Source organism: Nilaparvata lugens, chromosome 4 (genome assembly GCF_014356525.2).
Source record: "Nilaparvata lugens isolate BPH chromosome 4, ASM1435652v1, whole genome shotgun sequence".
Classification (NCBI taxonomy): Eukaryota; Metazoa; Arthropoda; class Insecta; order Hemiptera; family Delphacidae; genus Nilaparvata; species Nilaparvata lugens.
In genome coordinates, this window is record NC_052507.1 from 53196124 (window position 1) to 53221980 (window position 25857).

At 32.9% G+C, this 25857-nt stretch overlaps 2 protein-coding genes across 11 annotated transcripts; one reads left to right on the forward strand and one right to left on the reverse strand.

Annotated features, from left to right (window-relative positions):
- Positions 1-21: 21 nt before the first annotated feature.
- Positions 22-12914, reverse strand: LOC111044387 (la-related protein 1). Of its 6 annotated transcripts, none has more exons than XM_022329526.2 (2): positions 12700-12914; positions 22-3109 (listed from the first exon to the last, which is right to left on the reverse strand). In XM_022329526.2, exon 2 carries the CDS (start codon positions 3088-3090, stop codon positions 1348-1350), a length of 1743 nt encoding a protein of 580 aa, XP_022185218.2. In that variant the 5' UTR covers positions 3091-3109; positions 12700-12914; the 3' UTR covers positions 22-1347. The 6 variants fall into 6 exon arrangements, with proteins under 6 accessions (XP_022185218.2, XP_022185217.2, XP_039281759.1 ...); XM_022329525.2 differs by lacking the exon at positions 12700-12914 and adding an exon at positions 8169-8439; XM_039425825.1 differs by lacking the exon at positions 12700-12914 and adding an exon at positions 5304-5322.
- On the forward strand, positions 5683-24617 carry LOC111044388 (tRNA pseudouridine synthase A). Of its 5 annotated transcripts, XM_039425829.1 has the most exons (7): positions 5758-5829; positions 6933-7094; positions 9526-9757; positions 10734-10900; positions 14640-14907; positions 15608-15863; positions 21386-23639. In XM_039425829.1, exons 3-7 carry the CDS (start codon positions 9561-9563, stop codon positions 21842-21844), a joined length of 1347 nt encoding a protein of 448 aa, XP_039281763.1. In that variant the 5' UTR covers positions 5758-5829; positions 6933-7094; positions 9526-9560; the 3' UTR covers positions 21845-23639. The 5 variants fall into 5 exon arrangements, with proteins under 5 accessions (XP_022185220.1, XP_022185219.1, XP_039281763.1 ...); XM_022329528.2 differs by lacking the exons at positions 5758-5829; positions 6933-7094 and adding an exon at positions 5683-5750; XM_022329527.2 differs by lacking the exon at positions 6933-7094 and having other exon boundaries at positions 5689-5829.
- The last annotated feature ends 1240 nt before the right edge of the window (positions 24618-25857 follow it).

Consider the following 25857-nt stretch of genomic DNA (forward strand, 5'->3'; position numbering starts at 1 on the left):
ATTAAATGGTGCAAACACAACTTTATTCCGAAACTTTTATTCCAATACGACAAGTGGATTCAGACATAATATTACAAAAAAAGTTGAATTATTCAGTTTGGTTTCCAATGTAATATTGTGTAATGGTCATGTAATGTTCTATCTGAAGTATTTTACAGGAATTTCATAGAAAGTTCATACAAATCTTTATATTCTTCAATTCCAATAGGCCTACCCACACACTTTCATCCATTGTCAGATACATTATAATAATTGTGTTATGCACTGAAAGATTTATTCAGCAATTCACTACATCGAATTTGGAGAACTTCAACAAGAAACCCCATAATTTTGAAGTTTTTTTGTTCAAACATTTCGAAAATCAGTTGTGAAATCAAAGTATTGTACTTGAAATAATTAGTGTCAAGGATTTTCAAAGGAATGTGCAAGCCCCACGAAATAGATGCAACAACATCTTACAGTATAATACATATATGATTGAAATTCATTTCAATGTAACATTACTATGTATAGCTATGTACAATACAGTATCTACTATTTATAAATAGACCTAACGTAGTTTTTTGCAAAGTCTAAAACAATTTCTTACTATCTCTCATAGATATAAATTTTATCAACCCTCTCAAACTGTACGTTCTTCTATATGTAAATTATTATTTTTATGAGACTTTCTATTTCAAATAATTATAACTACGATACTTATTTTATTATTAAGCATTAAACTTTTTATTTCGTGTCCTCATATTATTTTCTGTTATTGCCAAAGATTAATTTTACAGATACTTTTTGCAAGTAACTTCTTAAAAGAAATTGAGATTATTTTGCTTATGAGTTCATCTTACTCTTGATTATAAAAAAATATGAATCTTGTGTTATATTTCACATTTCAATTGAGGGCTTATTGTGAGAAAATTGCATAATGTAGCCTTCATCAAGAATCTACCGGGTGATTCTCATCAATTATCATATCTACATTAAAAAAGTCTCATAGACATTGAGTACATCTTATTAATATTTTAATTTGAGGATAAATGCAATAGATACTGTTATAAATCTCAATGATCAAGTTTAGCATAACGTTATTGATCTATCTCATTCACATGAATATAGTTTTGTGATTATCTTCTTCGTGATATTCTCACTGATAATCTTATGTGTTCAAATGTATTAATCAAACTTTTTTTCTTCATCGAGTAAATCTAATTTGCTACATCATAATAATAACTTTATAGATATACACGTGGGTACAACAGTAGGTCAATAGCATGATGAGAAAAAATAGGGAGAAACCTGCGCAACAAAGCAAAAAATAACAGAATGAACAACAAACAATTTTTGTCAGCTAGGTCAAAACTGGCTGGCGACAAAATGTCGCACCTTAACACGCGACTGATACTTGTTTGGTTGCTTAGCAACCACCAGATCGTTGCCACGTGCCCGCCGGGGGTTGTGGAAGGGGAATATGTGGTAGATGGGCGTTTGCGGGGGTCCACTGGTCCATGTAGGATCACAAGTGTGGGACATCCCATCCCCACCGTCCCAGGTGTTGTGGCGGTGTGGCTCAGGACACAGGATCAGATAAACCAAAATGGGTTCGTCCATTATGAATGGTTGAGGAGCGTTCACATATCTATCCCCTCCAGCCCTTCTCAACAGAGTCTCACTGCTGTTCCTGCGTTGGGGAGCTTTCGTGATATAAGGATGTGCCAGCACTGGATACGGATACAACTCTGGTCTCGGAATCGTCTCGTCTCGGCCCAAGATCTCGTCAAATGTGTATTGGGGATGTTTGCTAGAGTCGGGACACAACGGCTGCGGGAAAGATGTCTCACTCTGTTGTCCCATGTGCACAACATACGGCAACGGACTGTTGGCGACATCATGTTGAGAACGACTGTAGTGAACCAGATCGGGATGAGACGCCGTCGATCTAGTACTTCCTTGAGTCCAAAATGGCTGCGGACGCTCGTGGAAGTGATCACGATGCACCACCACACCATCTCCTCGTCTTCCCCAGTTCACAACCGGCTCCTCGTCCTCACAATCATAATTTCTATTCTTTAAGATGCCATTACTGTTCCTGAACGATTGTGACTTGACAGCTCTTCCGTTAGTTTCATGTCCAAATGAAACTAGAGACGATTGTCGGTGTGCTGACCGTGATCTTGGTTTGAAAACAACTCCATTTCGTTCCTGGCTTTTTGATTGTGATCTAGTAGACCTCCCGTTCTCCCGATTCAACGATCTAGATCTCTCATAAACCACTTTATCGCCATTTTCAACCGGTGGGCAAAACAATTGCAAACTCACATGAGATCGTTTGTTATTAATGTGCTTCTGTTGTTTTTGGCTTTTAAGACTGGCAATCACATCCACGTTTCTCACCACAATCACTTTAGTTTGTGTTTGATTGGGTGTTTGCTTCACTTCCCGATACAAAACCAGCATTCTTTTGCGATCGGGTAGTAGCGTTCTCAATCTATCCTTGTTGGTCGAATCAGACAGTGGGAAATCCTCCAAGCTTTTGAATCTTGACAAATACTCGACAAGATCGTTATCAATTTCCAAAATAGTATTCACCTCTCGATAGTACAGAAAAGCGTAGAATTTTTCGATTCCATACATGTGTCCAGATTCGTAATCATATTTAGCGTACAGTTGAAAATCTTCGTAGAGCTCGGGGTAGAAGTGTTTTTCGAGACCATAGCTGAAAAACTTGAAGAGACATTGAATGCCGTATCTGCTACCGTTATTTGCATCATCAACGGCTGCTTTGCGGAAGTCCACGTATAGTTTTTGATTGAACGAATCCTGTAGGAACTCCATCCAAAATGCGTACATTTTTTTCATGTGAAATGACTTACCGTGACCCTCGATTTCTCTCTCCTTGAAGCATAAATCAAGACAGTTTTTGTAGTATGAATGGCTGAATGATCTTCGCAGTATTGGTAGCCAATTATCATCAAACTTTAATACGATTCTCTCTTTCTCCTTGGCTTCGGGGTTTTTACACTCCAATTTATCGGGGTTTTCTTCAACTTTATCCAAACAAGTTGTGGGCTCTTCTGCGGCACTCATTTTTTCTCGCATTTAACCAATTGCAGCAGTTCTGAAATATAAAAAAACCTATTCAGAATAGATGAAAAATGAATTTAGCCACTAATAAACCATGAGATTACTAAAATTACCGTATTCAATCCAGTCCAATCAACGAAGGATTATAGAAGGGAAGATTTCTTGGTATAATGTTATCAAAATTAAGTGGAAAATTTAGGGAATTACGAAGTTAATTTTTTGACATTTCCTTTACTCTGAGTTTGAAAGGAAATTTTCCAAACACTATATGATCTCTATAAATAATTTCAGAGCTGATTACTGAAAACTTTGGTAGTCTACAACTGAACTTTGCTTCAAATTTAAATTATACGCAACCCCACTTTCTTAATAAAAATAATAAATATTAGAGTCCAGATAATGAATGCTCAAAAAAGGGTATAGAGGGACTATGCGTCTTATGGAATGACTATTAATTGAAGCTTACTATAGAAGCTCTATAATTGAAGCTCTATAGACATATAGAATATTATTGTTGTTGTCCTGTTTTTATTATTGTTGATTTGTTATTTCTATTATTATTGTTATCGTGTTAAAAAACTTTACCATACTTATTCATGTATTGATGAATGAAGAATGTTATAAATTGTAAATGTACCTGACCTTGTTATACAATTTGTTTTGTAATGACAATAAACAATTTTGATTGAATGATTGATTGGAAAAGCTTAGATTGGAGAAAAGCTTAGGTTGGGAAATGTTTGGATTGGGGAAAGCTTAGGTTGGAAGAAGTTAGTGTCAGGAAAAGCTTGGGTTAGGGAAAGCTTAGGTCAGAAAGAGATTAGGTTAGGTGAAGCTATGGTCAGGAAAGCCTAGGTTAGGGAAAGCTTAGGTTAGGAAACAACTTTGATTAGGAAAAAACTTTGGTTAGGAAAAGTTTAGATTAGAGAAAAGCTCATATTAGGGAAAAGCTTAGGTTAGGAGAAGCTTGAATCAGGACAGCTTAGGTTGGGAAAATCTTAGGTTAGGAAAAAGCTTAGGTTAGGAGAAGCTTGAATCAGGACAAGCTTAGATTAGGAAAAGCTTAGGTTAGGAAAAGCTTAGTTGAGGTAAAGCTTAGGTTAGAAAAAAATTAGTTTAGGAAAAGCTGAGGTTGGAAAAAGCTTAGGTTAGGAAAAACTTAGGTTAGGAAAAGATTAGGTGGGAAAGCTTAGATTAGGTGAAGCTTGGATCAGGAAAAGCTTAGATTAGGAAAAAGCTCAGGTTAGGAAAAGCTTAGGTTACGAAAAGCTTTATTGTTTGATTTAATTATTTTTACAATCTTTTAAAGCTTCTTATTTGCATTGAAGCTGAATTGAATGTGATCTTTGATATCGGTCTGCACTATGCCTATGCAAACATATTGAACTCTTCTAAAGCTAAAATACTACATTTTCTTGCATTTTTTCCAAATATCTTAATAATTTATAGAAGCTTCTAACCTCAAATCTATTTCAATAGATTCCCTCCAAAAATCCAAATGAGATTTAGCCAATTCGATAGTCACTAAAATTAGTAGACTAAAAAAATGATTAAATATGAAAATTGAAAAGTATTGAGTGTGCTTTGAGTTTGACTTTTTTATTTTCCCAAATATCTTGAGCAATTTTGACTTTAGGCTATCAAGTGACTAAACATTTTTTCTTTAGAATTCATGATTTTACTAAATCCAAAAGATTTTAAATAAATACCTATTAATCACCATGAAAATAGGTTAACCTCTTTTAAAGCAAAAAATTTGCACTTTTCTGCACATTTTTTACAATATCTCAAAAACTACAGGAGTTACAAACGTGAAACCGGTTTCATTGGATTCCTCGTCAAATTTTACATAAGATTGCACTATTTTAAAACCTATTGTAGTTATAAGAAAATTATAAAAAATAAAAATTGATATAAAAATTTTGAACTTTTTGCCATGTTTTTTCACCCAATCCTTGGAAATCGACAACAATGTTATACATGGTTGATCTCGTCTTGACCTTCTCTATCGATCTATGTAGGTCTCAATGCTAGATTCCGCGGCCCATATACTAAAAAGCCCCCTTTTCCCATCAATTTTTCAAAAGTTAGGTTGGAGGCAAACGTGTTTCTTTCAAAAATGTCACCACTTCAATAGCGGATATCTCGAAAACTGTAGAAGATAATCACAGATATTATAGGCTGTGATATTGATTTGATCTGTTCCGTTGTAACCTTGATATAAGTACCTATAGAACAATTTGTGAGATAAATATTGTGGAAAATCGTGTAAGCTTCATTCACGTAAACCTTAGAACCCAAATTAATTATTTAGGCCCGGTTGCAATCTAGATTTAGAAAGTGAAGTCACAGAATACATAAACAGTATTATGACAGTATACTGTATTCTGTGGTAGTGTGTTGAAGTTGCGTATAATTCAAATTTGAATTTGAAGCAAAGTTCAGTTGTACCAAACGTTTTCAGTAATCGTTTCTGGAATTATTTGTAGAGATCTTGTGAAAATTCCAATCAAGAACCAAATTAATAATTCCATTTTTTAAATAATGATTTGAATCTTTTTTATTAAATAATGCATTTTTAAATTTAAATTTGGGTTTTGATTTGATCTGTTCCGTTGTAACCCTGATCTCCACATCTTCATTGTAGGCTTGTAGCTGATCAAAAGGTGTGATAGGTAAATAAAAGTATTATTGTATTGATACTAAAAAGATTTTTATCTAGATCAATGTTAAAGTTATTAAGATCTAAAACAGGTATCTATATGCCGCCTTTGATATCTTTCAACATTTTTTACAACTCAGTATTTTACATGTCAATGACCCGAACATAACCTAACAATCCTCACTTAGCTTCAGTTTCCCATTTTGCTTGCCTAGTTTTGAATCAAGTTTTTGCCATTATTTTGAAAATAAAATTTTTTGAATGTCTTTTGACTTGATTCAACTCAATTTTTTTGTTTTTCTACAATTTGACTACTCATCTCGTATGTCAATATTGCTTTTTTAGCTAAAATTATTAATTTGTGGAAGAAAATGCTCATAAATGTACAGAACCAAATTTAAACATACTGTTTGTATTTTTAAAATCTGCATGGTTTTTCGTTATTAGATTAAAATAAGATAATGCTAATTCTATTATAAGATAGTTTTGATTACTTTGCCTGTTTGTAGTTATTGAGTACCTAATTTATATGAATATAAATACTTTTTTAATAAAATAAAGACAGGCACACCAGATTGAGTGGCTAGTTTTCAGAAAAACATCAGCAAAGAAGAAGCTTAATTCCTGACTTTAGACCCCTATTAAATTAGGACACACTCAGTCACTACAATTGCTGGTGTCTATTCATACTTTATGTTCATTCCTTATGTCGCATCTATAAATATTGGCCCAACGAAGGCAATGTTGGCCAGCTTCAATGTATGGATGGGTGGTTTGCCAGTGCTGGTCTTCATTGGCCATTGCTCAGATTCTTTCCGAGAAAGTCTTGTTTAGTCGTCTGCTCTCGTGCTCTGTTGGTTTGATCTGTGTACTGTGTAATTGAGTTGTGATTTTTGAGTTGACTTATAAAAAGTGTTAGATAATTTTTCAATTTTAATTAATTGGCCTTGTCTGTGAAAGCATCTATTATAAGACTCAGATTGTATTTCAAAGCTCAAAGTATTCCTCCGCAGAGTAGAATGGTAATTATCCATTTTACAGTTCTTGATTCATGTTCTGAAGCTCCTGTCGTCAAGCTCTTTCCTTCTCAGGGAAAACGTTGTATATCCTTAGGGCTAGTAGGCCTACCAAAAAAGAATATTTACTCAGTGTGCAAAATGGGATGTCTATTTTAATTTTTTGAAATGTGTTGCAGGACTGTTTGTCTTCTCTGTTTATCTTAAGCTTTCAATAAGCATCATCTTGTTGTTTGAACAAAAATATCCGCTGCTAACTTCTTGAACAAGTCTGACGCTCTACTCTTTGCAAAAATAAATTAATCATTATCAAACATAAGGATATTGTCCAAAAATCCCAGGTAATCACAAGCTATCTTATAGAGATAGCCTATAAGATAATTATAGAGATACACACTCAAAAGCCTTGTTCATGTTTGCCGGAGCAAGACACGAGTGCCGGTTGCACAAATGCTGGTAAAATTTTTAATCGTGATTCACGAGAAACAATCAGAGAAGCCTTCTTTTCGAAAAAGCCTTTTATGATTTATTTTTGTTAATCATGATTAAAATTTAACCAGCTTTTGTGCACCACCACTTTGTCAACCACCTCGAAGGAGTTCAGGATCTCAGCAAATTGTTTAAATAAAGCAATGACGGTTGATTTTTCTTGTCTGAATACATCAATACTTGATGAGCATTTGTTAATAAATTTTTACGTCTGGTTTCTCACTGGTATCCCAGGTCCCAGCTTGCTATTCACCCACTATTGGTTAAATTGGTTTCCTAACTGGCAACCCTGTTGTGCCCTAACTTAATTTGGTTCTTATGGTATCTTTTGAGAATCTGGTTTAAAAGTATATAACATACAGTGCTATAAATATTATTTTAACAGTTATAAAGTACTGAAGCTACTCAGAAAGGTTTGTTATGATTTTTTTTGAGCCTAGTCAGTTTGTGGTGTAAAACATTTAAATAAAATCTGATCTATTTTATTTTTATTTTATTTATTCATGAATACATGGAAGCAAACAGGATCTCTCCCAAAACATGCTTCTTTAAACTATAATATTAATTTATAAATATTTAAGAGCAAAGAGAAGTAAGAATATTAAATTAAAAATTAAATGCTATTGGGAACTAGAATATTTAAAAAAAGGAAATATGTAGAATATAACTGCATCACTACATGTTGCAAAACTGCAATAATTTTAGATAAAATACAAGAAAAGAAAGCACTTCTATTTTGAATCTCTACTCTTATGAAATGATTATCCCAATTCATTAATTATTTTGTCACTATTATTAAAATTTATAGTTTTAAATTGAACACAGAGCCTGGATGGTAAGGATTTTTATGGTAAGGAAATGGAAATAGAGTTTTTAAATTTAGTTTTTTAATTAATAATCCAATTGTTAATTGCATTATTACTTACATTATTAAATTAGTTTTTGTCCGATAGTCAAATAAATCCTTTTAGTAGGTCATTTTTTAAATTTCTTATAAATAATATCTATTCTTCTCACTTATAATCCAATAATGTCAAATGCTGAATTTATCGTGATCTTGTTATTTGCCATCTTGATAGTAGGAAAAACATTTCTATCAAATGAATCAAAAATATTTATGAAAACTTGTTTAAATATAGGTAATATTCAGGACTAAAAAATTATAACATTTTATTAATTTATGATATAATTATTCATATTCTATGAGTATTTTAGCCATAATATAACGACCACCGGAAAATAATACATAAAAATTAATTTTCCTCTAGTGGGTAATTATACATTTTTTATGTTGAATAAAAATTTATTTTTAATAAGTAATAATATACTAATTTTTATATAAGTTTGACATTTTTTCAATAATTATAATTTATAACAATAAAACATTCCATAATTATTAAAATATTAAAAAATCTTATTAAAGGTGAACAATACCATAAACCTAGATGGATATATATCTCCTTGAGCAGCTGACTATTGAATTTAACAAATTTTACAAAAAAACATCTGAAAACCTAATTTAAATTATTATGAGGAGAAGTTTTAACTGCCTCAGAACAATTAAGTTATTCCATGGCTTACTTTAGAAGCTTACTTTACTCTTTCTATAGTAGCTGTGGTTATACCGATATCGCATTCTTACAAAATTTATAGGTTTAATTCTATTAATTGATTAGTTTACTGCATTATTTAAAAATAAAACTTACAAAATAATATCAAATTTAATAACTGGTATGTTACATTTTGCAAAACAAGAGCCAAGGTGGTTCAGAAGTAAACAATATCTATTGTTACAAATATTATTTAATATAATAAATCTTTCAATCATCAAAGATGTGAATTATTTCTGTTTGAAGACTATAAAAATACAAATTGAATTTATATAGATTATTGAGTGATTCTTGAGTTTCAAATTCAAATAGTAACCCAGTCTAGTTTTAATATAACTACAAGGATATAGGTACCGTTTAATGTACACTTTCTTGTTTAAGGCTACTCTATATACAATTTGAGAATCAAAGTATCTATTTCAACTTATATTTTTATTTTTTACAACACGTTTTTACTTTTAAGTGAATGAACAAAATAAACAACATTGTTGAAAATGGCTATGGAGTTGTGAAAAATGAATATATATATATATTGAAAAGGAAACTTTGATTAAGCCTTCTGATAAGGGTAAGTCAATGTCTATTAGAATAATATGATATTATTTATTTAAATTATACCTTTTGTTTGTACTTATTTCTTCTGAAAAAAATTGAAATAATTTAAAATTTTCAGATCTCATAGCTGCAGCCACCAAACAGTTATGCAACATGAGTTCTGTACCAGAAGTTGAGCATTTTGCCGATACGCTCATAAGTCTAAAGCGTAAAGTAGAACAGACACCAACAAATACTGTAGAAGAGAAACAAGAAGCTAAACGAATATGCACAGAAACAGAACGCGTCAAAAGGAAAAAAGTGGCTCTAGTTTTAGCCTATTCCGGACAAGGATATCTGGGATTGCAGAGGTAAAAAAGTCAATTTTTAAATGCATTTTGCCAAATCACATCATTGTCCAAAGTATTATTAATCATAGAACTTTCAGACAATGTTAAATGATGGTATATTTTATTTTTTCTTTCATTTCATTGATTTAATTATTTCTTACAGTATTCGTTTCCGAAAGCACCACATAATTAAGTTTAACCCTGTTTATAAATTATTTTTATAGTAGCGCTCATATTTTTTTCTCTTGTTAATACTGTATTTCTTTCTTCTGGGTATTGACTTATTGCAGATACCGATTTCTCGCCACAAGATACAGACACGACACACAGAATATTGTCTGATTAGGTTGACATATCAGCAATCAGCCAATAGCCGTTTTCACACACCGATTTCATCAGGCCGGAATCGGGACGATATTGTGTCGGCGAAAAATCGGTGAGTTGGAAAACGGCCATTTGGAGTACATTCTGGGTGTCGTGGTCGTATTGAGTCGGTGAGAAATCGGCGTGCGTGAAGAAAACGAAAACGACCATTTGATAGTACTGTTTATTGATAAGAATTCTCTTAAATAAACAATATTATTCAAAAGCAATTGTGTAATTGCAATTTCAAGTACATTTCTATCCTATCTGATCTCTGCTTGGAAGAATGTTTTTTACAGTTGGGTAGTGCTAATAAATTGTTTCTACATTTTCTTTGATGTTCATATATTTACAGTTGCAGGAGTCTTAAAAGCACTTAATAACAGGATATTGATTAAAATTTTGTTCAATCTCTGAATACCTTGGATACAATGGATACAATTTTAGAAACAATTGGATACAATTTTAAAACAGTTATTTTGGAACTTGTATCTCTTCAAAATTTGGAAGAGGAACAGTTTGGGTCAAGCCTGTTGTTCTCTCCCGATCTTTTTATGAATGTACAGTATCAACATAGTACAAATTTGATTTGTGTCTTTAACAATAAATTAATTAATTTGTTCCTGTTTACTAGGAATCCGAACCAAAAGACAATAGAAGAAGACTTACTGGTAGCTTTGAAAAAGGCCAATGCAATCAATGACGAAATTTTCAAGCAACCTCAGCTAATACAATTCCAAAGAGCAGCCAGAACTGATAAAGGCGTTTCAGCGTTACGCCAGGTCATCTCTTTGAAATTACGTAAGTTTTTTATTTCAAATATTTTTTATGGAATTTAGAGCATTCGTTTCTGGAAGTTTATCATACCAGTTTATTGCATTAGATGTCCTGATATCCTGTTCTTCAAATAAGCAAACAAAAAATATTAGAAAACCTAGGGCTATCAATAAATCGTTATCGTCTTGAATAACTAGAAAGGAAAACACCAAGAAGGCTCCAGTTAAAAGACTTTATTCAAAATATCGGGGACCGAGCTTCGCTCTGGAGTACAAAAGCATTAAAAATTTATTACGAAAGAAGAAATTATAATAACATTCATACAGAAATGTTCCATCTAATAACAGTAATTGAGATTAATTCCCAGAGAAATGCAAAAATTTCCCTCACAAAGGCCCAGTTGCACAAAAGCCGGTTAAATTTTAATCCTGATTAACTTCACGTGAACCAAGTCAGAGAAGACGTGAAGCCAAGGAATACTGGAATTAATCAGGATTGAAAATAATCCGGCTTTTCTGCAACCGGCACCAAGTACATGATTGAATGATTACAAAAGTTCAACAGCTGAGTCATAATTTTGACACAGTCCCACACACATGAACTCGCTCACTCACTTCCATCACCAACAGACGACGAATATAATTATTATCAGATGTTTTTCAAAGGATGAATAATAATTATCCTTTTAATGTCCTTCAGCGAGTTTTCTCAGGGATGAGACCTAGTGCAATCGAATCTTTATATTATAAACCTACTATTTTCTGAATTTCGTGAGGATCGTTAGAGCCGTTTTCGAGATCCGGTGAAATACAAACATCTAAACATCCGAACATCTAAACAGAAGTTGCTCGTTTAATAGTATAGAATTAATGAAAAATTGCACTATATTATGTATTCAACAATATTGTGTTTTGGAAGAAGAAAAATATTTATGTCTATTATGGTTGTTCCAATACAAAAGATTCATAATTTCAAGTATAGTGAAATAACACTAACAAATAATTAGTGGCAGAGTAGCAAGAAAATTAAACGAACAGAAAATATTCAATAAAAGATTAAATAAATCTTTATATTCATGTTGAATGAATTATTAACTAAATTATTTATTTAATCTTAGATGAATCTATTGTATTTATCTCAATATTTAAACTATTGAATAATCACTTTTTTAAATTATTGCTGTTACTCTAGTACAATATTGATTCAAACTGTCTAAAAAGTCATCTATTCATTTATAGGTCACAATTCATTAAAATGATTGAGGGAGGACTAACAGGCAAAACCCAAAACTGTTCCTTCTCCGAATCTTTATTTATATACTAGTCCAAATCGTAGATTTTATAAATACCCTATTATGCTTCTTTCACTTGTCCAATTTTTAGTACAAAAACTTATAAACATAGAATTTTGAATTAAGATAGATTAAAGACCAAATTAAATTACGAAACTTCACCCACTGAGCAAAATTTGGTAACTTGCTACACGTGTAATTTTTAATAAATTGTTGCATCTCTTTAAAGCAATTTTTGCCAACTGAATTATAATAAAAAATTATACATTCTTGTGTTATTAATATAACGTCTTTCTCGATATAATTTTTAACTTTATCAATATAATGGCTAAACCTCGAGATATCAATCAAGAAGAGAGTAATATTTATGTATTTGAATATATCTCACGTCACCAGGTCTGATGACCTATGGCAAACACTAATTCATGATAATTCAGCTAGAAAATGATGAAGCACAGTTTCTAAAATATTACTAGCTTAGTAGTAATTATTCAGTTAGTTACATATTTATAATTTAAAAAATTGTATTCACCTTGGTTTTACTAGTCCGTCAATTCATAATTATATCGATGCTGTTCAACAATTCTAATATAAATCAGCCAAACTGAAACTGTAACAAAGCAACAGAGAAAATCAATGACTTGTCATCAATGAACAATGAAAATCAATAAACTGTGTGATGACAATCAGAGAATAACTCCAGTGCCACACATTTGTGTTTTGGATTTAACACTTGTGTTTAGTAATCTACCATGTAGCAGCGATTTTAATGAACTATCTTAGAGTTTGATGGGTCTGATTAGAGGTTCATTGATCTGTTCATTTGTTGACTTACACCTGTTCTGTATGATTAAAGTAATAACTAGAGTAATTGCATGTGTGGCTGTACAGTAGTTAATTCAGCTTCAATGAACAGTTGGAGGCTGAAAAAGTAGTATTATTTATTTCAATGAATTCATTCTTGTAAAATAACTGGAATATTGCTGCAAGACATTTTGTTTTGAACTTGAAGGATATATTTTTTTGTTATCATTTTTAAAATAACGTTTATTTATACCCCTAGAATGACCTGTGCGAAGTTTTCATTGTTGAAAAGTAGTGGACTTCTTCTTTTGTGATCTTCTTCATGAAGCTGGCCACTTCATCCAACACACACTCAGGTGCATGGATGGCTGCTTAGTTTGACGGTCATGAGTGAAACCCCAAGATTCGGCGCAATTTATAACTTTGCATGAAGCTCTGGTGATCTATATCTATGACATTTTGGGCCGGTTTCATTTAGAAACGGAGCATAGTCGCAGTTTTTATGATAATCTTTATTTTCTCGTATCTATAATTGAGAACGTTTTTCCTTGACGAAATGAAACATTTCTAAATAATTCAAAATAGCCAAACTTTACAGTATTTGCTCTTTATTTTATTTTTATTCAATTTTCTAGTTTATAGAAATTTAATTTAAAACGTGGACTGCGACCACGCCCCGTTACGGAAAGCCAATTTTCGAACTCCAGCTGTTTAAAGTCTACAACTTAGCTAAATCCCGAGCTCGGAAACCAGCCCTTAAAGTTCCAGGACAAACATTTTTACGAACTTCTCTCTGGTTTTTGAGAAAAACGCACACACTTCATGCGTTTTGAAATTTATATGTGGCATTTTCTACACATATTTTTCTGTTAATCTCTACAATTTTAGCTATTGCAATGACTTCTCCGCCATCTTAGAAACAGTAAAACTTTGGTGAGGTCCACGTTATAATGGCAGTATTTGATTGAAATTGGTGTTGCTATCCTAGTCTATCATTCGACAAAGCAGATAGCGTTATCCTTTCCTAGCTCTGCAATGTAGAAATGTAATGAATTAACAAAATATTCAATCTCAATTATGGAAGTTTATTATTTAATCATAGACAAATATAATTTCTTGACGAATAGTATATAATTGATTATTTCAAGCAAGATTGAACAGTTTAAATTACAGCAGATATACTGGTATTAACTATCTTCTATAGAATGCAATGGCAAGGCATTGAATCGGCAACTTTGTTCTCCTATCTTTCTCCACTGCCGTTATAACGTGGACCTCACTATACTGAAAATGTCATGCATGTGATGAATATTCAGTGTCGCCAATCTCGCTTTAAGAAATAGGTTTCGGTGTCGCTTTTCCAAAGGTAAATGTAGAACTTTTTCTGACGAGATAATAAAACGGCCTGGAAAATAATTATTAGAGATCACGACTAAACTACAAATATGGGAGACATAATTATTATTCGAATGAGAAGGCTTCACACTATACAACTACTCTACTGTTTGTTGGTAGTCTTATCTGGGGCATGTTTACTTTTTCTGTGAGAGCATTATTCCGTTTCTTTATAGCTGCACCTCGTATGCCAGTAGATTTATTAAATTGGGATTAATTTGGCAGTAAAATTATATTTAATAATATCGATGTAATGTTTGTGTGTGATTTCAGCCGAAGAATTGAAAGTGGAAGATATCAACTCTCATTTGCCGGATCAGATCCGAGTGATAGCTATGAGGCGAGTGACGAAGGGCTTCAACTCCAAGTCATCGTGTGACGGCCGCACCTACTCCTACATGCTCCCCACCTTCGCCCTTGCCCCCCTTGACGTCACACCCACCATCGACTATCGAATCTCGAAGGAAACACTCGACAAGGTCAACCACATCATCGCACAGTTCAAGGGCACACACAATTTTCACAATTTCACCTCAAAAAAGTACGTAAATCAATGCACTAATAACAATTACCACTAAAACTTACCTATTGAAATGTTAATATTTTATGTTTCATTCTAAAGACATCAATTTCCGTATCGAATTGTTGGAAGATGATGGAATTTCCATGGATATAGATAACTCTTATAGTAAAATAATACTTTTGATTGTACAAAAGTCTATCAAATTTTATAACTGTGATCAGAAGCCTTATGCACAACCTTGAATATAGACTGTGGAAGAGCAACAAGAGTTAATATTGTTTAGCTTCAGTGCCACTTTAATTCATTAAACATGAATTAAAATAACCTCTAAACCTATGAAGTAGATCATTGATACCATATTCAATAGCATATGAAACGTTAACCACTGCTCTTGTGGTATTGAAACTGGAAACTAATGTATCAATAATTATGAAAAAATGAATGAAAAATGATCTATCCCAGTGCAATGCTATATATGGATAGCTAGCACTGTTTCTCATTCATCGATTGCTGACAGTTTGAAATTAATCTAACTACAGTAATAAATGGGCAATTCACGTTTAATTCATTTGTTCGTTTCCGTGTCCAGGTCTGACTAAAAGTGAAATAACTTTTAAACATTATATGGATTTCCAGTGATTAGCAACCATTACTAAGTCATGACTATACGTTTAATTAAATAATTGTATTGTGATGTTTTTGGATGTAATTTTGTCAGAAAGCCGTGGGACCCGTCGGCAATGCGTTACATGGTGAGTCTGCACTGCTCGGAGCCGGCCGTGTGTGACGGCATGGAGTTCACGACCATCTACATCCGCGGCCAGAGCTTCATGTTGCATCAGATCAGAAAGATGGTCGGCCTCACCATCGCCATTGCCCGGGGCATGACACCGCTCGACACCATCACCAAAGCCTACGACGCCGAGAAGCTTGATCTGCCCGTTGCGCCAGGCCTGGGGCTTGTGCTCGAAGAAGTAAGTCATTATCACAATTTTCCCATTCAAATTTAGATGTCTCGTAAAACAGCTTATATAATGAGATTCGCGTTATCAAGTCAGTGGAAATGATAGGACTACAGAGTTGTCGATTCTCTCTGTTACCAACGCCTTCTATATCTGATGTTATATTAAGCTGATTACTGTTAATATATCATCAAATCTTAGTGCCGGTTGAATTTTAAGCTTACTTCATTTCACTAGAACCAATAATAGAAGCCTTCTTTTCGAAAAAAAAACCTTCTCTGATTGGTTCTCCTTAAATTAGTCACTATTAAAATTTAACCGGCTTTTGTGCAACCGGGCCTTGATGTAATATTTATTGCTGATAGTCCAGGCGCTGGCTTACATTGAGCATACATGAGAGAGGCAGAGAATTTGACTTCGGATTATTGTTAGGGGGTCTTTAGTGTATATGAAACTCGATGTCGTCACGTCCAAGGGTGGTCGACAGCTTGGGGGGGAGGGGGGTAAGTTGTAAAAAATGCGCGTTTATAAAATCGCCTGTCCTGCAGTTACTATTCATAGTACAGCTTTTAATTTTTTCTCAATATTATGTACACATAACTGGCTTTCAATGTGGTCCTATACATTTTTGCGATACACCGCATAGTTTTTCCGTAAAAAAATAAAATATCTCGAAAAATGTATTTTTTTATTATGGACTTTTTGTTATTTCTCGAATATTCAAGTAATTAGCCGACTTAGAGGAGAAGGCTCCCAATAAACGTTGTAGGCCGTTTCTTGCTGAATCCAATGATATATATAGTTTGAGGGTTACGATCATGGATGCGGTGGTGGGAGGGGGATAAGTAGCACTGTTACGCTGCGGCGCGGTCCTCCCCCATGATTAATGCGCGTAATGGTCTGTCTATCGCATCGCTCCTACTAGTCTATGCATTCAAATTATGTATTTCAGGAACGCTATCTTATGTATTTTCGGTCGCTGAACACGATTTTTCAACTCTCAAGCCTTAATAATTGATAATTCTCATCATAATATACTAATTATGGTCAAAATTACAAACTTCATCTCATTATCATTATTTATGATTACATTGTAATGATAAACCATCCTGTTAGGAATCCTAATGTGTTTCTCAGTCGATAAAAAACTGATATTCCATTAGGAGAGAATAATTATTCGATTTAGTTCAATGATCACGTTGGAATTGCGAAAGTCAAGTAATGGAGTAAGTTAAACAAATAATATAGGCAACCCCATATAGAGCACCGTGTAAAAGGAGTAAAATATTTTCTTTATATAAATTTACAGTTGAAGCACAAATAATGCCAATTACTCCCATGTGATATGACTAAATATTTGATTACAAAGGAAATACAACTCTAAAGCTACGTTTACACCAGAGTTATTAAGGAGATGTTAATCTTTATAGATTCTATTAGATTGAACATAACTTATCATACATATGATGGACATATGTGTTTGCCAAGTTCCGTTCAATCTGATAGAATCTATAGAGAATAAGTTATTAACATTCAATCTTATAGAATCTATAAAGATTAAGTTATTAACATTTTCTTAATAACTTTGGTGTAAACGCAGCTTTATCAACTGATTTCTGTAACTTATATCTACGAATAGATATTTTTCATCTGGCTGAGTTTGACTGATTGTCTTGGGGTGGTACTTGAATGAAAGTGGAATGAGAGATATCTTTCTTGAATTTGAAATATTTGGAGAGAATACTGTTGGAAATCTATTGAGGGGAGATCAGTATAATTAAGGTGTGAGAGCAAGCAATCAATTCAATGAAACAACTACAAGGACTCATGAACGGTTCAAATATGAGAGATTGTCAAAGTATATTTGAAAGAAGTCAGGAGCTATTTGTGGAGTTTTTTAGAATCAAAATCAATGACTACTTGAAATTTATGACTGATTATTGTAACATAGCTTAAATTATCTTAAATTGTATTCATGCTCATAAGGAAGGACTCTGGTACTGCACATAGAAACTGTACGAGAAAAGATCCCATACTTTTTTCATTCAATCACAAAAACTATGTTATAAAGTCTGTGTTATATCTAGAAAATATGAAAAAATACCCATAGAAGTAGAAAATAATTTCCAATAAGGAAACATTAGATCTATACAGTCAATACATTGACTCTCTGTCAAATGAAACCTTGAAAATTTAATAAATGTGACAACCGATCATGCTTTGGAGCAAACCCTCATTCGATCATCCAAAACTGAGTGATTGGAATAGCTAGTTCTTCAAAGGCTTTCCTAAAATGGCTGCTACTATATAAATAAATCTTCCATCAAAGAAATTCTGTTCAAGTATGTTGACATTATTATGGATATCACGGGAGATTGTGAAGAAAGTCATCTAATGAAGTAAAACAAGAATAATGAGAGGTGAGAATGATTTCCAGAAGCATAACCTTCTCAAGAGAACATAACATTTTTTTTCAAGACTCTGATGGACAACAGAATCTGCATAATGTTATCAATAGTCTGGAAGCAAGTGAAGAAGTGTGTGATTCTCTTTTGAACGTATAGAAAGAAATAGTTATTCGGTCTCCAACGATTTTTATCTGAACATAGTTGTGGCAAATTGTAGAAGTGTATTCTCACCTATAAAAAGAAACAGAGTTCTTTTATTCTCCACGATGCAATCAAACAAAAATCCTAGTCTTAGTTAATTCTAGAACAAAAAGATCTGATCTTTGTATTTTTACTAGGTAGCTGTTTAAAGATAATTCAGCATTGAAGTTTTAGTGCAGCATGCATTTCTACAATAACCGCAATCTCTGTCAACATCTGATGGATATTTGAAAAAAAACTCTTAATCTCACTTGGCCTATAAAATTGTAAGTGAAACTAGTTGTGGATTTGACTAAATCCCTAAATATCGTTGACAAATTCGCATAATGATGACATGGCTCTCCTGAATTCAACTCCTACTTCACTTTTCAAAACTTCAATACGCTGCAAGATTATGGTAACTTTGTGATGAGGAGAGTTATGAAAATTCTCAATAAAGATGGAGTGATACAGGTGGACATAGCTTTTCATGTCTATGGTCTATGGTCTAAAATCAAACAAAGGTAGTGATCATATTAGAAGCAGCAGAGTAAAAGAATCACTCCAATAATATGCTCTCCAAACCATCGAGACTTGATTTCTAAATCTGTGGCAGAGATTTATTAATGTGACATGCAAGACTCTATAAAGGAATAATCCATACGTCAGCTACGTGCAGGAATACATAAATTCATTCATTTGTGGATAAAATTACAAATCATATAAATATGTTTGGGAATGAATAACAGGCATGGCCCAAAACTATTCGAGTCCCAAATTTTGATACTGAATAACTTGTTACCATTTCAAAACAGTCTACCATAAACAGTCTACAAAACGGGAATACCATAATGGATGAATCAATCAAAAGTTAGTGAAATATCATTACAATAATACTGTTAGAAATAATATGGATGAATATTTAAATTTTCATTTCATTTTGATTTGACACATATCTATTATTATATTGGATATAATTTCTCAAAAGTTCAAGACAAACTGAAGATTCACGAAAGATTGACATTTTCAAACTAAACTTAATCATTATGATAATGAATGAATGATGAATTCCATTTCCACCATGAAGAACTAAGAAATTCCACAAATATTTCTTGGAAATTAACTGACCACTATATCAAGTAAGCGTGGCCAGTGTGCAATTAATAATATAATTTAGCCTGCAGCGCATCACAATAAATTAATTTGAGATAAAAACAATAGAACATACACATATATGAATATTATCTTTATTCTATCCTAATATATTTCTTGAAACCCAAGTTTCGTTCATTTCAAACAGTCATTTCTTAGTTTCCTTGCAGAATGAGATGAAGTTTGTAATTTTGACCATAATTAGTATATTATGATGAGAATTATCAATTATTAAGGCTTGAGAGTTGAAAAATCGTGTTCAGCGACCGAAAATACATAAGATAGCGTTCCTGAAATACATAATTTGAATGCATAGACTAGTAGGAGCGATACGATAGACAGACCATTACACGCATTAATCATGGGGGAGGACCGCGCCGCAGCGTAACAGTGCTACTTATCCCCCTCCCACCGCCGCATCTATGATCGTAACCCTCAAACTATATATATCATTGGATTCAGCAAGAAACGGCCTACAACGTTTATTGAGAGCCTTTTCCTCTAAGTCGGCTAATTACTTGAATATTCGAGAAATAACAAAAAGCCCATAATGAAAAAATACATTTTTCGAGATATTTTATTTTTTTACGGAAAAACTATGCGGTGTATCGCAAAAATGTATAGGACCACATTGAAAGCCAGTTATGTGTACATAATATTGAGAAAAAATTAAAAGCTGTACTATGAATAGTAACTGCAGGACAGGCGATTTTATAAACGCGCATTTTTTTACAACTTACCCCCCTCCCCCCAAGCTGTCGACCACCCTTGGACGTGACGACATCGAGTTTCATATACACTAAAGACCCCCTAACAATAATCCGAAGTCAAATTCTCTGCCTCTCTCATGTATGCTCAATGTAAGCCAGCGCCTGGACTATGATTAATGTTAATAAACCAACTCTATCTCAAATATATTTTATTCGTTAACAAAATGTATTATCTCATTATTCCATAATAAATTCTCATAATTGAAATGAAATATTTTTGTAGATCATCGTGTTTCTTTATAGTCAACAAACTATTTGGAAGCAGTGCGGTGGTAGAAAAGGATAGAGCAATCTGCTTTGTCCAATGACAGACAAGGATAGCATCACCAGGTGCTGACTTTATAATGTGAGAATGTAATGTGAACATTATAGTAGAATGTGCGCACACTAGACGAGCTCTATTGTATCACATAGTATTGTAAACTGTTCCACAATATAACAAAATGAACCAGGCCAAAGATCAATAAGTCTCATGGACATTTCAACTAGATTGAAAACACACATCAACATGAAATACAGTTCATCACTTTACTGGATAAGATAACTAGAGCATTAGAATGATTACACTTTAGTGTGAGATTCAAATCTAAGATTCTAAAGATTAAATGAAATTTAAATAATTAATTGAAATCTTTAGATAAGACTTTGTCGTGTTCACCCATCATGACAAAGAATCCTGAGGAGAAAGTAAGGATATAGATAGCAATTACAATAATCATAAGAGAAGATAGAAAAAGATGATTGTTGTAGTTTAGCGCAGCTCATGGTTGATTGAGCCATTTTACACGTTTGGCAAGAAACAGTACAATATTATTAGATTAGTATTTTCGAGGTACTAACTTGATTGGTTTTCACTACAATCGCTACAACACTCACTAATTCATAAACTCTGGCATGAAGATATATAATAGTATATTAAAATTTTGGTCTATTGTATGCAACTTTGAATTGTCACACATTTACACGAACTCAGTGCTTTTCAAGAAGTATTTTCCGAAGTACTAATTGTTTTTTCCCAAATCAGCCTCATTACGAGCGGTACAACGCGCGCTACGGCAGCGACGGCATTCACGAGCCGCTGGACTGGACGCCGTTCAAGGCGGACTTCGACAAGTTCAAAGCGAACTACATTCTGCCGTCAATTGTCGCCACCGAACTGCAACAGCGCTCCATGCTGGAATGGCTGGACACCCTGTCTATGCACACTTTCGATGTGCGCACTGTGCATATGCACGACGCGGAGGATGAGGAAGAGGAGGAGGACGATGAGGACGAGGAGGACGAAGCTGTGAAGAGGAGCAGGGTTGCCAACGTGCCGCCGCGAATGATGGGTGGGTTGGCAGCACTGGAGGAGGCGGCCAAGATTGTCGAGGCCGGAACTGTCGACTTGGACACACTGGCGCGCGTCGCCTCCGATGCCAAGGACAACAACAAGGCCGAAACTGATGCCCAGCAAAACACTGCCAAAACTATTAGTACGTAGAGTGGTTAGAAACAGTACAGAAACCGTTATTAGGTAAAGGACATGAAGTGGTTAAAAACAGTACAGAAACTATTAGTAAGTAAAGGACATGAAGTGGTAGAGCAAGTGGCTGAATGCTTGAACATTTTTCAAAATTATTGCTAAATAAAGAAGTTCAAGTGGTTAAAAACAGTACAGACACTATTTTGAGGTACAGCACTTGAAGTGATTAAATCATCACTAAAACTATTGGTAGAAGAAGAAGTTGAACTGGTGAAATAGTACAGAAACTGCTAATTGGTAAAGTACATACAAGAGTGGTCAAGTACATACAATAGGTGAAGCTCTTGAAGTGGCTAGTAACAGTATACAATCTAATTTTTTGTGTAGAGTAATATATACTCTAAACTTTTTAACAATTAACATACAATAATGTTACAATTGGCACAATGCAAAGTTCACCCAAAAAGGCGATATACATATAAATTTGATTGTATTCCATTTTAATAATATTACTGTACATGTTGTTTATGGTTGAAGGCTTCGTAACTTGCAATGATATTCTTAGTTAACGGGGAATTTTTAACCAAAACCTTGATCGCGTAAAAATTTAGAAAGTTTTGGTTTATTGTAATTGTGGTAGCAAATTTGGATTTTGCAATCAATTTTATTTCCACACAAACAAAATAAGATGAAATAATATAGCCCAGATATAACTTGAAAAATATAACGATTAATGATTGAACAACCTACAAGTGCCTATAAAAGCCTGCAAGTGCATATTAATAAAAATAACATTAACTTGGAAACTATATCTACATAAGAGTTTTGGAGATTGAAGATTGAATTAAAGATTAAAAGATAAGAGTAATTGATAAACAAATTAAAATAAAATCTATTAAGATTAACATATGAAAAAATTGATAAGATTAGCAACTAAACAACTAATAACTTCATTCATTATACTTGATTAACTGACATATTTTATTGTTTGACCATAATTAATCTCCATTTTTACGCGATCAAATCAAATCAAAATTTTTATTCACAATTCAAACAATTGAGGGTCCTACTTAACCCGAAGGTTTTTCGGCTGGTGCCCAGTTACAAAAAAATACGAGTTACAAAGATAAATAAACTTGGACAAAATAAATATTACACTTTAAAGATTCAAGTTTGGTTTGAAGATTTAAATCGAAAGATAAGTTTGAGCGCTTGGACCCGATTCAGTAGCAAATGAAGCTATTAGTAGGTAGAGTAGGTAGATTGAAGGATGTAGACTTTGCGAAGTGAGTTTAGACTTATTAGAGACACGTGTTGAGAGGTTCTCATGAAGATTACTTGTCTATAGATTTTAAGTCTAAAGATCTTGTCTAAAGTGTTGAATTTAAGTAAAACTTAATTCAAGCTAGACAGTCTTTGAGCTAAGAATTTTGTTTTTTAATGTAAAGGTGAAGTTTTCCTTGGATGATGAAATGTTGAACCTGAAAGTTAATGAAGTTTCAATAACAATAATTGGTATGGATCTGGAGTGTAGACTTCAAGTCTTAAGTGTACCTGTAGGCCTACCTGAATGTACTGTACGTCTAAAAATAGAAGATTCTTTAATAGAATGGAATAGAACGCAACTGTTGACAGTAATAATTTTTGAACAAATTGAACTAACAAAGAACAATGTGTATGTAATAGAGTAGTCCTTGTCTACTATATACCTTCATTACTGTCAGCTGTAACATGTTTATGGAGCATGCTTCTTTACAAAAATCACATGACCTGTAAGTTCACTTGAAAGTAGACTTCTATAGTGTGGTCCACGTTATAATGTCAGTATTTTATTAACATTGGTATAGCTATCCTTGTCTATCATTCGACAAAGCAGATAGCCCTTTTCTTTTCTACCTCCGCAACGCTATCTTTTTCAACAATGTAGAAATCATAATCTTTAATCTCAATCATTATCAAAATTTATTATTAAACCATTAAAAAATTAATTTTCGAGACGAATAAAATAAAATTGATCATTTTCAATAAGGTTAATATTACATCAGATATACCGTCATCAGCTATACTTTATAGAAGACAGTGGTAAGGAAGGGAATCGGCAACGCGGTTCTGTTATTTTTCTCTACTCCCATTATAACGTAAACCTCACTAAAGACTAGAAGAAAGCTCTTCTTGTGATCTTTGAGATTGCAATATTAATAATTGGAAGATAACAAGGACTTGAAATGTCGTTGAGTATAGACTAGAAATGTACTATTGAAGAAAGTACATTCCAAGGTGGCTGGCTACATGGATGGCACAATAGATCTACTAAATTATTGTAAGAACTCAAAGCTAAAAGTCAAATTATGTATTATCAATAAATCTCGGCCAAAAATAATAGTCGATGAATACCTTAATTAGTACTTCAGTACTGTAATTATAAACTGTTAAATCATTCAAATAGTCAGATCCATAAAAACGCTCATGTAAATTCTTTACATTTGTGTTTATAAAATCTTCAGATCATAGTTCACACTTAAAACGTGTGGATTACATTCTTTTGTTACTTCTATGAAGTAAAATTATGAAGAAATGTATAATAATTACATTATCACATTACATTATTCAAGAAGTAATGTTTGTACTATTTGATTTTGTTTTTGACACCATTTTTGCATTTGATTATATTTGTAAGTTTAAATAATTATTGTAAAATATTGTTGTCCACACTAAAGAGCATCAGTGGTGTTGTTTGTTAATAGCACTATTTTTTGTATGTTAACTGAAGATTAAAGAGAGCAATTATTAATGTTTAGTTTATTTCCAAGTAGCCTATTGATTGTGACTGTTGTAAGTTGACACAGCGTGTCCCACTTTTCTCTAAAATACTTATTCTTGTATTTGGATGTGTTTTCGATGTTTGTCGTTCAATTAGGTATAGTGGAGAAGAGTATTTGCCAGATGTAGAAGATAATCAAAAGTATAGAAAAAATACAAAAATCTGCTAGTTGTTCACCAGCCATCAAACCTTTATATTTTCCATCTAAATCAAATATAAACAACAATTGTAATAACTGTTTTTTCAAGAGAATTTGTTCAGTTTTAAGTTTACAATGGTACATAATTATTGGCCATACGGTACCGCATGCAACCGAAGAAATTCCTCAAATAATGTAATATCAGACAATTATCAATGGCCGGCCATGTTAGCCAAGGCGACTGAGGCCTTGCACCCTTCAGTCTCCCAGCGCTACCAGGGGCCTATTTCACAAAGGTACAAGTAGTATTGTTACCAACCATGGTTAGGAACAAGTACTTGTAGTTACAAGTTTACATGTACTCACGTTTCACAAAGATTTATGATCTACAATTTTACAAGTCTACAAGTACTTCAATAGTAAACATAACCTATTTTCATGATGATTTCCTTTTTTCATCCTTCATAAAGGTTACTTGTATTTTTCAATAATTACTTTGAAAATATTTGAAAGCAATATAATGTTTTTTGTACAGTCTACTTCATTTATTGCTGAATTTGTAACCTACACAGTATATGTTCTCCGTATATATATAGTAAATGTACTATATATAATGTATACTATATTATACTGTGTATATATACTATAGTACACATAGGTAACCTATGAGGTAACACATTAATAACTATTTTGGAAATTTATTAAATTCAATTTCCTGATGCATATATTTCCAAAATAATGAATTTTAGAGGAATATAGGGCATTTTTGATTATTAGAAATATATTTATTGAATATTTAAAATCATTTTAATGATCACTGTAAATCCTTTACATAGCTTTCCACTTCGGTAGAAATTTCATAGTTACGAACAAGTAATTTCGACAAAAATTGTTGGCTACAATGAAAATCTTTGTGAAACACTTGTTCGTAACAAGCAAATCACTTGTAAACTTGTACAAATTCATTGTAACTACAAGTTTACAATTCTGCTTTTGTGAAACGCTAGTAATCAGCTGTTCTCCAAAACCATGGTTGGCAACAAGACTTGTAACCTACTTGTACCTTTGTGA

Coding starts and splice junctions, on each gene's coding strand:
- LOC111044387 (XM_022329526.2), bottom strand. CDS start 3,090: ATGCGAGAAAAAATGAGTGCCGCAGAAGAGCCCACAACTTGTTTGGAT.
- LOC111044388 (XM_039425828.1), top strand. CDS start 5,999: ATGTCTTTTGACTTGATTCAACTCAATTTTTTTGTTTTTCTACAATTT. Junction 14,908..15,607: donor CACAATTTCACCTCAAAAAA/GTACGTAAATCA, acceptor TAATTTTGTCAG/AAAGCCGTGGGACCCGTCGG. Junction 15,864..21,385: donor TGGGGCTTGTGCTCGAAGAA/GTAAGTCATTAT, acceptor TTCCCAAATCAG/CCTCATTACGAGCGGTACAA.